The following is a 15754-nucleotide window of genomic DNA, read 5'->3' as shown; positions in this document are numbered from 1 at the left end:
AAAATCAAGAGCTATGATAAAACTGGCTCTCATGAGGACTGCCACAGGAATGGAAGACCCAGAGTTACCTCTGCTGCAGAGGATAAGTTCATTAGAGTTACCAGCCTCAGAAATTGCAGCCTAAATAAATGCTTCACAGAGTTCAAGTAAGAGACACATCTCAACATCAACTGTTCAGAGGAGACTGTGTGAATCAAGGACACCAATAAGAGTAAGAGACTTGCTTGGGCCAAGAAACACAAGCAATGGACATTAGACCGGTGGAAATCTGTCCTTTGGTCTGGTGTCCAAATTGGAGATTTTTGGTTCCAACCGCCATGTCTTTGTGAGACGCGGTGTGGGTGAACGGATAATCTCTGCATGTGTATTTCCCACCATAAAGCATGGAGGAGGAGGTGTTATGGTGTGGAGGTGCTTTGCTGGTGACAGTGTCAGTGTCAGTGATTGATTTAGAATTCAAGGCACACTTAACCAGCAAGCCTACCACAGCACTCTACAGCGATACGCCATCCCATCTGGTTTGGGCTTAGTGGGACTATCATTTGTTTTTCAACATGACAATGACCCAACACACCTCGATGGCAATGTAAGGGCTATTTTACCAAGAATGAAAGTGATGGAGTGCTGCATCAGATGACTTGGCCTCCACAATCACCGACCTCAACCAAATTGAGATGGTTTGGGATGAGTCGGACCGCAGAGTGAAGGAAAAGCAGCCAACAAGTGCTCAGCATATGTGGGAACTCCTTCAAGACTGTTGGAAAAGCATTCCAGGTGAAGCTGGTTGAGAGACTGCCAAGTGTGCAAAGCCGTCATCAAGGCAAAGGATGGCTACTATATTTAGATTTTTTAAACACCTTTTTGGTTACTACATGATTCCATATGTGTTATTTCATAGTTGTAAGGTCTTTAGTATTATTCTACAATGTAGAAAATAGTAAAAATAAAGAAAAACCTTTGAAGGAGTAGGTGTTCTAAAACTTTTGACCTGTAGTGTACATTCTCCTGTTCTATTGTTTTTTTAAAAACTTTTTTTTCATTGTCTATCATCTATTGGCATTATCCTAGTCAATCCGCAATTGTCTAGCATCTAGCATCTATTGGCATTATCCTAGTCAATCTGCAATGCAATCTGCAAATTTTACATCTTTACATCTCCCCTCTTTCTAAATTTCTAACGGATGTTTTCATATCTGTCCATTACATTTACATTTTAGTCATTTAGCAGACGCTCTTATCCAGAGCGACTTACAGTAGAGTGCATACATTTTATTACATTTTTCCATACTGAGACAAGGATATCCCTACCGGCCAAGAGCAGACGCTCTTATCCAGAGCGACTTACAGTAGAGTGCATACATTTTATTACATTTTTACATACTGAGACAAGGATATCCCTACCGGCCAAGAGCAGACGCTCTTATCCAGAGCGACTTACAGTAGAGTGCATACATTTTATTACATTATTTATTTTTTATTTTTTATATATATATTTTTTTCTACTACTACAGTCTACTACTACAGTACTACTACTACTCCACTTGGAAGGTATCAGAATCAAAAAAAAGAAGAAGGAAGCTCTACGCAAAAAACATATGCAAATTTTAACTCTGAGGTTCTTTGTTGTCTTGAAAGCACCATTGAACGAAGTCATATATCAAATGTCGGAAGAGTTCCAAGTTCCCAGTGGTCTTGAACTCGGCATCCAATTTGGAAAATCGTTGAAGAAATATGAGCTCCAAGTTTCCCACTTGAAAAGTATCAGAATCAACCAATAGGATGTTCTACGCAAAACAACGTACCCAAATTTCAACTCGGAGGCCCCAGGTTTCTGAGTTGTCTTGAAGGAACCAATAAACTCAGATTTTCCAACTTGGAAAGTTTCAGACTCAACCAATTGGAGTTTTACGGAAAAAAAACGTACACCAATTCTAACTTGGCGGTTCTGAGTTGTCTTGAAGCATCAGCTTGTGACCACTGAGGACAGTGACCCATTATGTGGGCTCAGCATCTGTGAAGGGGACACGGGCACGGGACACACAGGACATGGGAGGGTATGGGGGATGGGAGAGACCTGCGAGATGTCACCAAACAATAGCATAATGCACAACACTGCCAAGTGGGACAGTTCGTGTCACTCATTCATCATTGGGCTTTTGTTTCATGAAAATAACAGCTTGACAGCTACAGTGCATTCGGAAAGTATTCAGATCCCTTGACTTTTTCCAAATTTTGTTACATTACAGCCTTATTCTAACATGGATTAAATAGTTTTTCTCCTCATCAATCTACACACAATACCACATAATGACAAAGCAAAAACAGGTTTTTATAATTTTTTGCAAATTTCAACAACAAAAAACGAAAATACGACATTTCCGTAAGTATTCAGACCCTTTTCTCAGGACTTTGTTGAAGCACATTTGGCAGCGATTACAACCTCTAGTCTTCTTGGGTATGATGCTACAAGCTTGTAAAACCTGTATTTGGGGAGTTTCTCCTATTCTTCTATGCAGATACTCTCAAGCTCTGTCAGGTTGGATGGGGAGCGTCGCTGCACAGCTATTTTCATGTCTCTCCAGAGATGTTCGATCGGGTTCAAGTCCAGGCTCTAGCTGGGCCACTCAAGGACATTCAGAGACTTATCCCAAAGCCACTCCTGCGTTGTCTTGGCTGTGTGCTTAGGGTCGTTGTCCTGTTGGAAAGTGACCCTTCGCCCCAGTCTGAATTCCTGAGCGCTCTGGAGCAGGTTTTCATTAAGGATCTCTCTGTACTTTGCTCCGTTCATCTTTCCCTCGATCCTGACTAGTCTGCCAGTCGCTGCTGTTGAAAAAACATCTCCACATCATGATGCTGCCACCACCATGCTTCATCGTAGGGATGGTGCCAGGTTTCGTCTAGATGTGACGCTTTGCATTCAGGCCAAAGAGTTCAATCTTGGTTTCATCAGACCAGAGAATCTTGTTTCTTATGGTCTGAGAGTCCTTTAGGTGCCTTTTGACAAACTCCAAGCAGGCTGTCAATGTGCCTTTTACTGAGAAGTGGCTTCCGTCAGGTCACTCTACGATAAAGGCCTGACATGTTCTCCCATCTCCACAGAGGAACTCTGGAGCTCTGTCAGAGTGAGCATTGGGTTCTTGGTCCCCTCCCTGACCAAGGCCCTTCTCCCCCGATTGCTCAGTTTGGCTAGGCGACCAGCTCTAGGAAGAGTCTTGGTGGTTCCAAACTTCCATTTAAGAATGATGGAGGCCACTGTGTTCAATGCTGCAGACATTTTTTGGTACCCTTCCCCAAATCTGTGCCTTGACAAAATCCTGTCTCGGATCTCTACGGACAATTCTTTCGACCTCATGGCTTGGCTTTTGCTCTGACATGCACGGTCAACTGTGGGACTTTATACAGACAGGTGTGTGCCTTTCCAAATCATGTCCAGTCAATTGAATTTACCACAGGTGGACTCCAATCAAGTTGTAGAAACATCTTAAGGATGATCAATGGGAACAGGATGCAACTGAGTTCAATTTTGAGTCTCATAGCAAAGGGTCCTAATACTTATGTAAATAAGGTATTTCTTTTTTTAATTTTTAATAAATTTGCTAACATTTCTAAAAACCTGTTTTTGCTTTGTCAAGATGGGGTATTGTGTGTAAATTGTTGAGAATTTGTTTTATTTAGTCCATTTTAGAATAAGGCTGTAACGTAACAAAAATTGGAAAAGGGGAAGGGGTCTGAATAGTTTCCGAATGTTTTTATTTGACAATAAGTAGTAACCATTGGTGAAGCTATGGTTAAGTAGCTCTAAATGATGTGTTCTTGTTTGTGGACGTGAACATTTTTTGACAAGTAAATGAAACGATTATGATGACGAAACATGTATCAATGTGACGACAGCAAAACGCCACAGTAGATTGCGTCATTGTGCTTAGATGACGTACATCGTCCTAACATTATGAACAGCCAGTTTGTGACTGTCTGGGCAGACTCACTATCATGTGGGTCTCCAACAGTAGCCTAAGAGTCTGTTTATGTTATCATGCCAGCTCCTTGTCTCTCAATGTCATTCCAAGCATGTTTGGCTCACTTGACAATGACATCATTGGAGTTGACAAGAGCACAAACAGTTCTGGGACCAGGCTAGTAAGTAGGTGTTTACTTCCCTAAGGTACATTTGGGATTCAGCTACAAAGTTCTACCAGGTAAGTAAAGTGGACAAAAGCTTGTAAGCTTTGGTGAAGAGTGCTGCCAGACATCAGACAGCATTAGGACCCATTGCGAGTGGGAGTTGACTTCTGACATGACACCACAGTACCACCCTATGGCATCGTCCGGGACTGTCTAAGACTCATTGCTGCAGATTTAAGGGGGCTTCGTGCCCCCTTAAAGTGTATTATTCTTCTACTGCACATTTAAATCAATAAATATTTTGATGAACTACATCAACACTGTCTCTTTTTTTAGGTGTCAGCACACGCACACACAAACTCCGGGCCTTTTTAAATACAGAAAAGAATGGCCCTATCTGTCTGTGTGTGTGTGTGTGTAGTGTGTGTAGTGTGTGTGTGTGTGTGTGTGTGTGTGTGTGTGTGTGTGTGTGTGTGTGTGTGTGTGTGTGTGTGTGTGTGCGTGCGTGCGTGCGTGCGTGCGTGCGTGCGTGCGTGCGTGCGTGTGTGTGTGAGAGAGAGAGAGAAGCAGATCACAAGCAGACACCTTGTTGTAAGGACACTTCCACAGAGTGAGTAACATTCTACATTGGACCGCAAGCATGCCCTGATGCAATTCACATAATATGTATATTTTTTCTTTTGTGATCTCGTTTTAGTCAGATTTTCTTAAATCAGATATTACTATGGGATGTATCATGAGAACTAACTTCACGCAGATAAGCAGCTCATACAGTAAGAAAGACATTGGCCACATACATCGTTTAGGTTTGTTATGGAGAGCGAGGCCCAGTTCCAATCTGATGCTGCCTCCTAGGGGCTACCTTGAAATGTACATCAAACCACAAATAGGCTGCTACTAGTAGCAATGTGCCGCCTTTGCTCTAAACTGGAGTAAAAAATATATATACACTGCTCAAAAAAATGCTAAAAAAAAAACAACACAATGTAACTCCAAGTCAATCACACTTCTGTGAAATCAAACTGTCCACTTAGGAAGCAACACTGATTGACAATACATTTCACATGCTGTTGTGCAAATGGAATAGACAACAGGTGGAAATTATAGGCAATTAGCAAGACACCCTCAATAAAGCAGTGGTTCTGCAGGTGGTGACCACAGACCACTTCTCAGTTCCTATGCTTCCTGGCTGATGTTTTGGTCACTTTTGAATGCTGGCGGTGCTTTCACTCTAGTGGTAGCATGAGACGGAGTCTACAACCCACACAAGTGGCTCAGGTAGTGCAGCTCATCCAGGATGGCACATCAATGCAAGCTGTGGCAAGAAGGTTTGCTGTGTCTGTCAGCGTAGTGTCCAGAGCATGGAGGCGCTACCAGGAGACAGGCCAGTACATCAGGAGACGTGGAGGAGGCCGTAGGAGGGCAACAACCCAGCAGCAGGACCGCTACCTCTTCCTTTGTGCAAGGAGGAGCAGGAGGAGCACTGCCAGAGCCCTGCAAAATGACCTCCAGCAGGCCACAAATGTGCATGTGTCTGCTCAAACGGTCAGAAACAGACTCCATGAGGGTGGTATGAGGGCCTGACGTCCACAGGTGGGGGTTGTGCTTACAGCCCAACACCGTGCAGGACGTTTGGCATTTGCCAGAGAACACCAAGATTGGCAAATTCGCCACTGGCGCCCTCTGCTCTTCACAGATGAAAGCAGGTTCACACTGAGCACATGTGACAGACGTGACAGAGTCTGGAGACGCCGTGGAGAACGTTCTGCTGCCTCCGACATCCTCCAGCATGACCGGTTTGGCGGTGGGTCAGTCATGGTGTGGGGTGGCATTTCTTTGGGGGGCCGCACAGCCCTCCATGTGCTCGCCAGAGGTAGCCTGACTGCCATTAGGTACCGAGATGAAATCCTCAGACCCCTTGTGAGACCATATGCTGGTGCGGTTGGCCCTGGGTTCCTCCTAATGCAAGACAATGCTAGACCTCATGTGGCTGGAGTGTGTCAGCAGTTCCTGCAAGAGGAAGGCATTGATGCTATGGACTGGCCCGCCCGTTCCCCAGACCTGAATCCAATTGAGCACATCTGGGACATCATGTCTCGCTCCATCCACCAACGCCACGTTGCACCACAGACTGTCCAGGAGTTGGCGGATGCTTTAGTCCAGGTCTGGGAGGAGATCCCTCAGGAGACCATCCGCCACCTCATCAGGAGCATGCCCAGGCGTTGTAGGGAGGTCATACAGGCACATGGAGGCCACACACACTACTGAGCCTCATTTTGACTTGTTTTAAGGACATTACATCAAAGTTGGATCAGCCTGTAGTGTGGTTTTCCACTTTAATTTTGAGTGTGACTCCAAATCCAGACCTCCATGGGTTGATAAATTTGATTTCCATTGATAATTTTTGTGTGATTTTGTTGTCAGCACATTCAACTATGTAAAGAAAAAAGTATTTAATAAGAATATTTCATTCATTCAGATCTAGGATGTGTTATTTTAGTGTTCCCTTTATGTTTTTGAGCAGTGTATATATATTTCACCTTTATTTAACCAGGTAGGCTAGTTGAGAACAAGTTCTCATTTACAACTGCGACCTGGCCAAGATAAAGCAAAGCAGTGCGACAGAAACAACAACACAGAGTTACACATGGAATAAACAAGAGTACAGTCAATAACACAATAGAAAAAAAAGAAAGTCTATATACAGTGTATGCAAATTGCGTGAGGAGGTAAGGCAATAAACAGGCCATAGTAGCGGAGTAATTATAATTTAGTAAATTTACACTGGAGTGATAGATGAGCAGATGATGATGTGCAAGTAGAAATACTGGTGTGCAAAAGAGCAGAAAAGTAAATAAAAACAATATGGGGATGAGGTAGGTAGATTGGGTGGGCTATTTACAGATGGGTTATGTACAGCTGCAGCGATCAGTTAGCTGCTCAGATAGCTGATGTTTAAAGTTAGTGAGGGAAATATAAGTCTCCAGCTTCAGAGATTTTTGCAATTCGTTCCAGTAATTGGCAGCAGAGAACTGGAAGGAAAGGCGACCAAAGTAGGTGTTGGCTTTGAGGATGACGAGTGAGATATACCTGCTGGAGCGCGTGCTACGGGTGGGTGTTGTTATTGTGACCAGTGAGCTGAGATAAGGCAGAGCTTTACCTAGCATAGACTTATAGATAACCTGGAGCCAGTGTGTCTGGCGACGAACATGTAGCGAGGGCCAGCCGACTAGAGCATACAGGTCACAGTGGTGGGGGGTCTAAGGGGCTTTGGTGACAAAATGGATGGCACTGTGATAGACTGCATCCAGTTTGCTGAGTAGGGTATTGGAAGCTATTTTGTAAATGACATCGCCGAAGTCGAGGATCGGTAGGATAGTCAGTTTTACGAGGGTATGTTTGGCGGCGTGAGTGAAGGAGGCTTTGTTGCAAAATAGGAATCCAATTCTAGATTTAATTTTGGATTGGAGATGTTTAATATGAGTCTGGAAGGAGAGTTTACAGTCTAGCCAGACACCTAGGTATTTGTAGTTGTCCACATATTCTAAGTCAGAACCGTCCAGAGTAGTGATGCTAGTCGGGCGGGCGGGTTAACGGTTAACAGCTAACGGTTGAAAAGCATACATTTGGTTTTTACTGGCGTTTAAGAGCAGTTGGAGGCCACGGAAGGAGTGTTGTATGGCATTGAAGCTCGTTTGGAGGTTAGTTAACACAGTGTCCAAAGAAGGGCCAGATGTATACAGAATGGTGTCGTCTGCGTAGAGGTGGATCAGGGAATCACCAGCAGCAAGAGCGACATCGTTGATATAAACAGAGAAAAGAGTCGGCCCGAGAATTGAACCCTGTGGCACCCCCATAGAGACTGCCAGAGGTCCGGACAACAGGCCCTCCGATTTGACACACTGAACTCTGTCTGAGAAGTAGTTGGTGAACCAGGCGAGGCAGTCATTTGAGAAACCAAGGCTGTTGAGTCTGCCGATAAGAATACGGTGATTGACAGAGTCGAAAGCCTTGGCCAGATCGATGAAGACAGCTGCACAGAACTGTCTTTTATCGATGGCGGTTATGATATCGTTTAGTACCTTGAGCGTGGCTGAGGTGCACCTGTGACCAGCTCGGAATCCGGATTGCACAGCGGAGAAGGTACGGTTGGATTCGAAATGGTCAGTGATCTGTTTATTAACTTGGCTTTCGAAAACTTTAGAAAGGCAGGATGTTTATAGGTCTATAAGAGTTTGGGTCTAGAGTGTCACCCCCTTTGAAGAGGGGGATGACAGCGGCAGTTTTCCAATCTTTAGGGATCTCGGACGATACGAAAGAGAGGTTGAACAGACTGGTAATAGGGGTTGCAAAAATGGGGGCTGATAATTTTAGAAAGAGAGGGTCCAGATTGTCTAGCCCAGCTGATTTGTACGGGTCCAGGATTTGCAGCTCTTTCAGAACATCTGTTATCTGGATTTGGGTGAAGGAGAAGCTGGGGAGGCTTGGGCAAGTAGCTGCGGGGGGTGCGGAGCTGTTGGCCGGGGTTGGGGTAGCCAGGAGGAAAGCATGGCCAGCCGTAGAGAAATGCTTATTGAAATTCTCGATTATCGTGGATTTATCGGTGGTGACAGTGTTTCCTAGCCTCAGTGCAGTGGGCAGCTGGGAGGAGGTGCTCTTGTTCTCCATGGACTTTACAGTGTCCCAAAACTTTTTGGAGTTAGAGCTACAGGATGCAAATTTCTGTTTGAAAAAGCTAGTCTTTGCTTTCCTGACTGACTGCGTGTATTGGTTCCTGACTTCCCTGAAAAGTTGCATATCGCGGGGACTATTCAATGCTAATGCAGTTCGCCACAGGATGTTTTTGTGCTGGTCGAGGGCAGTCAGGTCTGGAGTGAACCAAGGGCTATATCTGTTCTTAGTTCTACATTTTTTTAAAGGGGCATGGTTATTTAAGATGGTGAGGAAATTACTTTTAAAGAACGACCAGGCATCCTCATCTGACGGGATGAGGTCAATATCCTTCCAGGATACCTGGGCCAGGTCGATTAGAAAGGCCTGCTCGCAGAAGTGTTTAAGGGAGCGTTTGACAGTGATGAGGGGTGGTTGTTTGACCGTGGACAGCGGATACAGGCAATGAGGCAGTGATCGCTGAGATCCTGATTGAAAACAGCAGAGGTGTATTTGGAGGGCAAGTTGGTCAGGATAATATCTATGAGGGTGCCCATGTTTATGGATTTAGAGTTGTACCTGGTGGGTTCCTTGATAATTTGTGTGAGAATGAGGGCATCTAGCTTAGATTGTAGGACTGCCGGGGTGTTAAGCATAAAACAGTTTAGGTCACTTAACAGTACAAACTCTGAAGATAGATGGGGGGCAATCAATTCACATATGGTGTCCAGGGCACAGCTGGGAGCTGAGGGGGGTCTATAACAGGCGGCAAAAGTGAGAGACTTATTTCTGTAGAGATTATTTTTTTTAAATTAGAAGCTCGAACTGTTTGGGCATAGACCTGGATAGTATGACAGAACTTTGCAGGCTATCTCTGGAGTAGATTGCAACTCCTCCCCCTTTGGCAGTTCTATCGGACGGAAAATGTTGTAGTTGGGTATGGAAATCTCCGAATTTTTGGTGACCTTTCTAAGCCAGGATTCAGACACAGCAAGGACATCAGGGTTGGCGGAGTGTGCTAAAGCAGTGAGTAAAACAAACTTAGGGAGGAGGCTTCTGATGTTAACATGCATGAAACTAAGGCTTTTTCGGGTTACATAAGTCAACAAATGAGAGTGCCTGGGGACACGCAGGGCCTGGGTTAACCTCCACATCACCCGAGGAACAGAGGAGGAGTAGGATGAGGGTACGGCTAAAGGCTATCAAAACTGGTCGTCAAGTGAGGTTGGGTACAGAGAATAAAAGGAGCAGATTTCTGGGCGTGGTAGAATAGATTCAGGGCATAATGTACAGACAGGGGTATGGTGGGGTGCGGGTACAGTGGAGGGAAATGGGATTGGTTTTTACAGTGTTGCAGTCCTCTGAATGCTTGGGAGTGTAGAGGCAGGATGATACTTGTCCCTGCGCTGCTGTCAGCCCCTTCTAGGGAACTCTGGAGGAGACATGGGTGTGCCCATAACATAGGTGAGGCTGAAAAGTGTGTACCTGCCTACAACAGACAGGAAACAGCACATTCGTGAGTGGAGGGGGCGTTAATGATGGCCTGATTAGGACAATTGGCAAATAAACGTGTGTAATAACATCCCACTTGGCACACCACGTCATTTTAAAGTGAAAATGTGTGTCATTTGTGGTTGAGATGTTGATCAATAAGATTTAAACCTTTATTCACTCACTCAAAAAGACTGAAGTTTTTTAAATTCCCAATGTGTTATCACTAGGTTTACAACACAACCAAAGATCAACATTTAAAGGAGATGTATCTAATGCTTGAATAGATATACAGTATCTTATGCTTGAGCCACTGGCCTAATTCTATTCTTTAACTTTTATTTTTGGTTTAGTTGGAGACCGTTAATCCAACATATTATTTGTTAAATTGTTGACAAGTTAATAAGCTGTTTACTGAATTGCAAAAGTGATATTGAATTGTGTTTGGTTGTCAACGTAACCAAATATCAACATATGAAGAAGATGTATATTATGTGCCACTGACTTAGTCTGACTTTAATTCCAGTTTGTTTACAAAATAATAATTGATAAGTTGGATTCTCCATTTCAACCAAAAATCTAAGTTAAAGAATAGGAATAAATCAAATCAAACTTTAACAGCACTTTAAATAAAGTTTGATAGATTTAGTCCTATTCTTTAACTTAGATTTTTGGTTGAAATGGAGATGTGAATCCAACATATTCATTATTAACATGAAGATTACATTTGACATCAATCAAAGCAGGAAAACCCTAGGCTTACAGTGCATTCGGAAAGTATTCAGACCCCTTGATCTTTTCCACATTACAGCCTTATTCTAAAATTGATTAAATAAAATTAAATCTTCATCAATCTACACACAATACACCATAATTAAAAAACGAAACAGGTTTTTAGAAATGTTAGCAAATTTATTACAACCCCCCCAGAAATACCTTATTTACATAAGTATTCAGACTGTTTGCTATGAGACTCGAAATTGAGCTCAGGTGCATCCTGTTTCCATGTATCATCCTTGAGATGTTTCTACAACCTGATTGGAGTCCACCTGTGGTAAATTCAATTGATTGGACATGATTTGGAAAGGCACACACCTGTCTATATAAGGTCCCACAGTTGACAGTGCATGTCAGAGCAAAAGCCAAGCCATGAGGTCGAAGGAATTGTCCGTAGAGTTCTGAGACAAGATTTTGTCAAGGCACAGATATGGGGAAGGGTACCAAAACATTTCTGCAGCATTGAAGGTCCCCAAGAACACAGTGGCCTTCATCATTCTTAAGTGGAGGACGTTTGGAACCACCAAGACTCTTTCTAGAGTTGGCAGCCTGGCCAAACTGAGCAATCAGGGCAGAAGGGCCTTGGTCAGGGAAGTGAGCAAGAACCCGATGGTCACTCTGACAGAGCTCCAGAGTTCCTCTGTGGAGATGGGAGGACCTTCGAGAAGGACAACCATCTCTGCAGCACTCTACCAATCCAGCCTTTATGGTAGAGTGGCCTGACGGAAGCAACTTCTCAGTAAAAGACACATGACAGCCCGCTTGACAACGCAAGAGTGACAAGTCTCTGAATGTCCTTGAGTGGCCCAGCCAGAGATCTTGGATGTTTCAACAAAGTACAAAGAAAAGGGTAAATGTGATATGTAAATGTGTTATTTTTCATTTGTAATAAATTTGCTAAAATGTCTAACCCTGTTTTTGCTTGGTCATTATGGGGTATTGTGTGTAGATTGATGAGGAAAAAACCCAATTGAATCCATTTCAGAATAAGGCTGTAACGTAACAAAAATGTGGAAAAAGTCAAGGGGTCTGAATACTTTCCAAATGCACTGTATATGTATTGTCTATTTTTAGTTGAACCCTGGGGTTAAATTTAAAACAAGAGCTGTTGATGACTTTGCAAATGCTATAGTATATAGGCCTAAATAGTATCATTGATGATATGTAAAGTCTGCTTACACTTCATTTGCTCTTTTAAGCCCTCCCTTTAAAATGACTGATAGCAACAGTGAATCTAGTCACTACATTTACATTTTAGTCCTTTAGTAGACTAAGTGACTTATCAGAGCAGTTAGGGTTAAGTGCCTTGCTTAAGGGCACATCGACAGTTTTCACCTGGTGAAAACTGAACCTTTCAGTTTCTGGCCCAACGTTCTTAACCCCTAGGCTACCTGTCGCCTGCTTATTAAGAGATCTCTCAATAGTCATTCTCACAATAGCACATTGGTAGTAATTGGTGACAAATATCAAAGATAAGTGGGGCAGGGCTTGCTTAAAACCCTGGAGGGGGGACATAATGGATAGATGTAGATAGCTCAATTCTCCAGTAGGAGGTACTGCTCAGCCTATTGTTTACTTTTTTGATAGTGGATATAATGTTGAAGATCTGACGTTGTTTCAAATGTACAACTTCAACATATTTAATACAAGGTTTGTCTATGTTAAAAATTGGTTACCATGATGACATAATTCTGTGGTTGAAATTTCACCCTCAAAACAGTTAACGTTGATTCCTTTTTTCAAATCAAATGTATTTTCCACATAGATTCCACGTCACAACACATTGACAAATTACATTGAAACAACATTGATTCAACCAGTTTGTGCCCAGTGGGATGTGTGTGCTAACAGATGGACATGTGGATTAAGAATGTATAATCCATATACACACATGAGTAGTTGACTGTGTTATTCTGTGTTCTCTCTCTCTCTCTCTCTCCCCCTCACTTTTCTTCCTGTCATGTTACTGCCTGTGGGCTGTAATTACAGGGATTGAAGAAGGTAGGGTTGAGGGGAGAACAGAGAGAGAGTGAAATAGAGACGAGTAGTAGTGGCAGAATGTGCAAGAAAAAAAAGGAAGAGATATTCAGTTACATTCAAACATTGACCTTTAACCTAATACATTTTCAAATGACCAGGTGCACTCTCTCATGGTTGCTTCAAGACTACCTGCCCTAGAGACAATAAACTTTTGTTCAGGTTGCCTCGGGCTCAGACAATTATAAAAACCCTGAAACCATCCATTCAATCTGTACCAGAGATATTTATGCCCAGTATTGATTGACCTGTTTAATGATTCTACAATGTGGCAATAACTAGATGTGCTTTAGCATTCCAATAGAACTGTTCATGAAATTATAATCCGGAAGAGGTTAACGGTTTAATTGACATAAGAACACATACTGTACAAAGGTCTATTTCCACCAGAAATACAGGTCATGTCTATAAAAATAACAGCAATAATAAAACCTATAGTCCAAAGATAGACCTCACAGATTCTCTTGGTTGACTATTTGTACTTGTAACATTTGTACTAACACATAAGCGTTCACACACAACCAATAAACGTGTTTCATCAGCGAAGTAGTGAACAGTGAAATCACACACACATGTTTGTTTTACTATCCCTGTTGGGACCAAACAATTGATTCTCATTCAAAATCATATTTTCCCTAAACCTAACCCTAATTGTAACCCAAACACCTAAGTCTAAAATGTCCTTTTTCCTTGTGGGAACCAGCAACATTTCCCCACTTATCTGAATTGTCCTTATTTTACTATCCTTGTGAGGACTTCTGGTCCCCACAAGGATAGTAATACAAACACACACACACACACACACACACAAACATATAACCTATTGTGCAATAGCCAAGAAAACATTGTGTGAAGGGCAGGAATGTCATGTAGTATCCATCTGTTAGACTCTGATAGACAACTTGGCAGTCAGTAGTCTAACAGATATATTTATGTCAATTGCTTGGATTGAAATAATGATGCATTTCAGAGGCAGACGCAGCTTAACATTTTAGTGGGTAAGGAATAGCTAAGGTTATGTTGTAGGCCTAGGCCTAAATCAGGCAGCCTATAGGCAGGCCTAATAGAGAGGCCTACACTGCTAAATAAGCCTATATGTAGGCGTTGAATACAGAAATGTCAGTTTAGATCTCGTAATTTCTTCCCAGACTCTTTGGCATTTTTACAGCTGTACAGCCATTTTATAATCCTGGCATTGCGCTCAATTACCGATGTCCCCTGTCGAACAGTTTCATGCATCTCCTCTTCCAGTAATCCTTCGTTACTGTCCTCGCCACTATTCCGTGTGAACCCGTCATCTGACGTCGAGATGCTGACGCTTCGGATTTTATTGGCAAGTTCATCCGAACATGCGGAAAAGTTATCTTTGCCCAGGGACTCTATGACTTCGCCATTCAGTCCGCAGTATTTGAAGAAGGCATCAAAGTCGGCAAAGTTTTTGGAATATCTTGAGCTGATGTCAGAGTGAGAACGTCCGACCCCTTTGCGAGTCCTCCTCTGAACTTCCGCTACTCTTTTGTGAGTGGGTCTCTGCATCACACCTGGGGACACTTTTGGCACCGAGCTTCTTATGTCCGTCCAATCTTCATCTGTAGATATAGATTGTGTTTCTGGCTGTATGGGTTTCGAATAGCCAGCCTTTGAATCACATTCCTTGGCAAGTCCTTCGGGTGTCGTAAATTTGGTATACATTTCCTCTTCCTCACATTCCTTACCTGATGCCTCAGGTAGTAAACTTGCCTTATCCAGAGAGCTGAGCAACAACCTGCGCCCCAAATTCAGTTTATTTTTCTCACGCGTCGATCCTTTCACAAGTTCACATTTCTGTCGGTACAGTAAAAGTGAGTCTCTTCTTTTGGAGCTCGTCCGATGCACCACATGTTTGTCCTCCGGCGGCGAAGGCCCTCCTTGCACACTGCTTGTACCCGCAGGCGAATTCCTCCCACTGTTCCTACAGTTCCAGTTGGAGCTCCGGTTAGACGATCCGTTACTACTAACAGAGGCAGATCCAAAACTAACCACGGGCTCCTGTATCGAGTTGACCACCTGTTGACTTTTGACATACTGTTTTTTACTTGCGGCAAGCATCTCCACTGCGCTCATGCGTCCCGTCTCCTCGCTCTCCAGTTCCATCTGTTTCCGAAGGTATTCCGGACCCTTCTCTAGAATTCTAGTGGCATCTACACCTTTGTTAGTCATATTGTTGGTTTTTGCTTTCAAAACACTACGCTAGCTGGCATTCCAAAACTGTACTCAGAATGTAAAGGGATCCCGCGTTGCCAATCCATGTTCGCGCAGTGCCTAAATGTCCAGAAGCTCGAAGTAAGAACAATGAAATGTTCTACTGTACAAACAAGCTCGTGCCTTGTCCAAGCACGTACTAAAGCGGGAGTGTTCACCTTTCTGCTTAAACACATTACACAACCTCATCCCGTCTTGCGCAAGGCCAGGTTGAACCAAACAAGTGGTATGCAAAGTACACCTGATCATCACCAGTTTTTGATATCTACCCCCCAATTTTTTAAAACTGGTTACAAGTAAATAAGTTATTTTTTGTTGTTGAGGAAACCTAACTACATTTGTTGAAACCAAATGTATGATTAAATGCCAACAGTTATATTTTATTATTAACAAATCTATATTTTATGTTGCAACCTATTTCTTTCAACACTCAACT

The 15754-nt window shown here is 43.1% G+C and overlaps 1 protein-coding gene across 1 annotated transcript; it reads right to left on the bottom strand.

Annotated features, from left to right (window-relative positions):
* Positions 1-12770: 12770 nt before the first annotated feature.
* fam110c (family with sequence similarity 110 member C) lies at positions 12771-15488 on the bottom strand. Its single transcript, XM_071413132.1, has one exon. The coding sequence runs from the start codon at positions 15274-15276 to the stop codon at positions 14197-14199; it is 1080 nt and encodes a 359-aa protein (XP_071269233.1). The 5' UTR covers positions 15277-15488; the 3' UTR covers positions 12771-14196.
* Positions 15489-15754: the final 266 nt, after the last annotated feature.

This window comes from Salvelinus alpinus, chromosome 8 (genome assembly GCF_045679555.1).
Source record: "Salvelinus alpinus chromosome 8, SLU_Salpinus.1, whole genome shotgun sequence".
In the NCBI taxonomy this organism is placed as follows: Eukaryota; Metazoa; Chordata; class Actinopteri; order Salmoniformes; family Salmonidae; genus Salvelinus; species Salvelinus alpinus.
The sequence above is the reverse complement of the archived record's forward strand: the minus strand, read 5'-3'. Positions and strand labels throughout refer to the sequence as shown.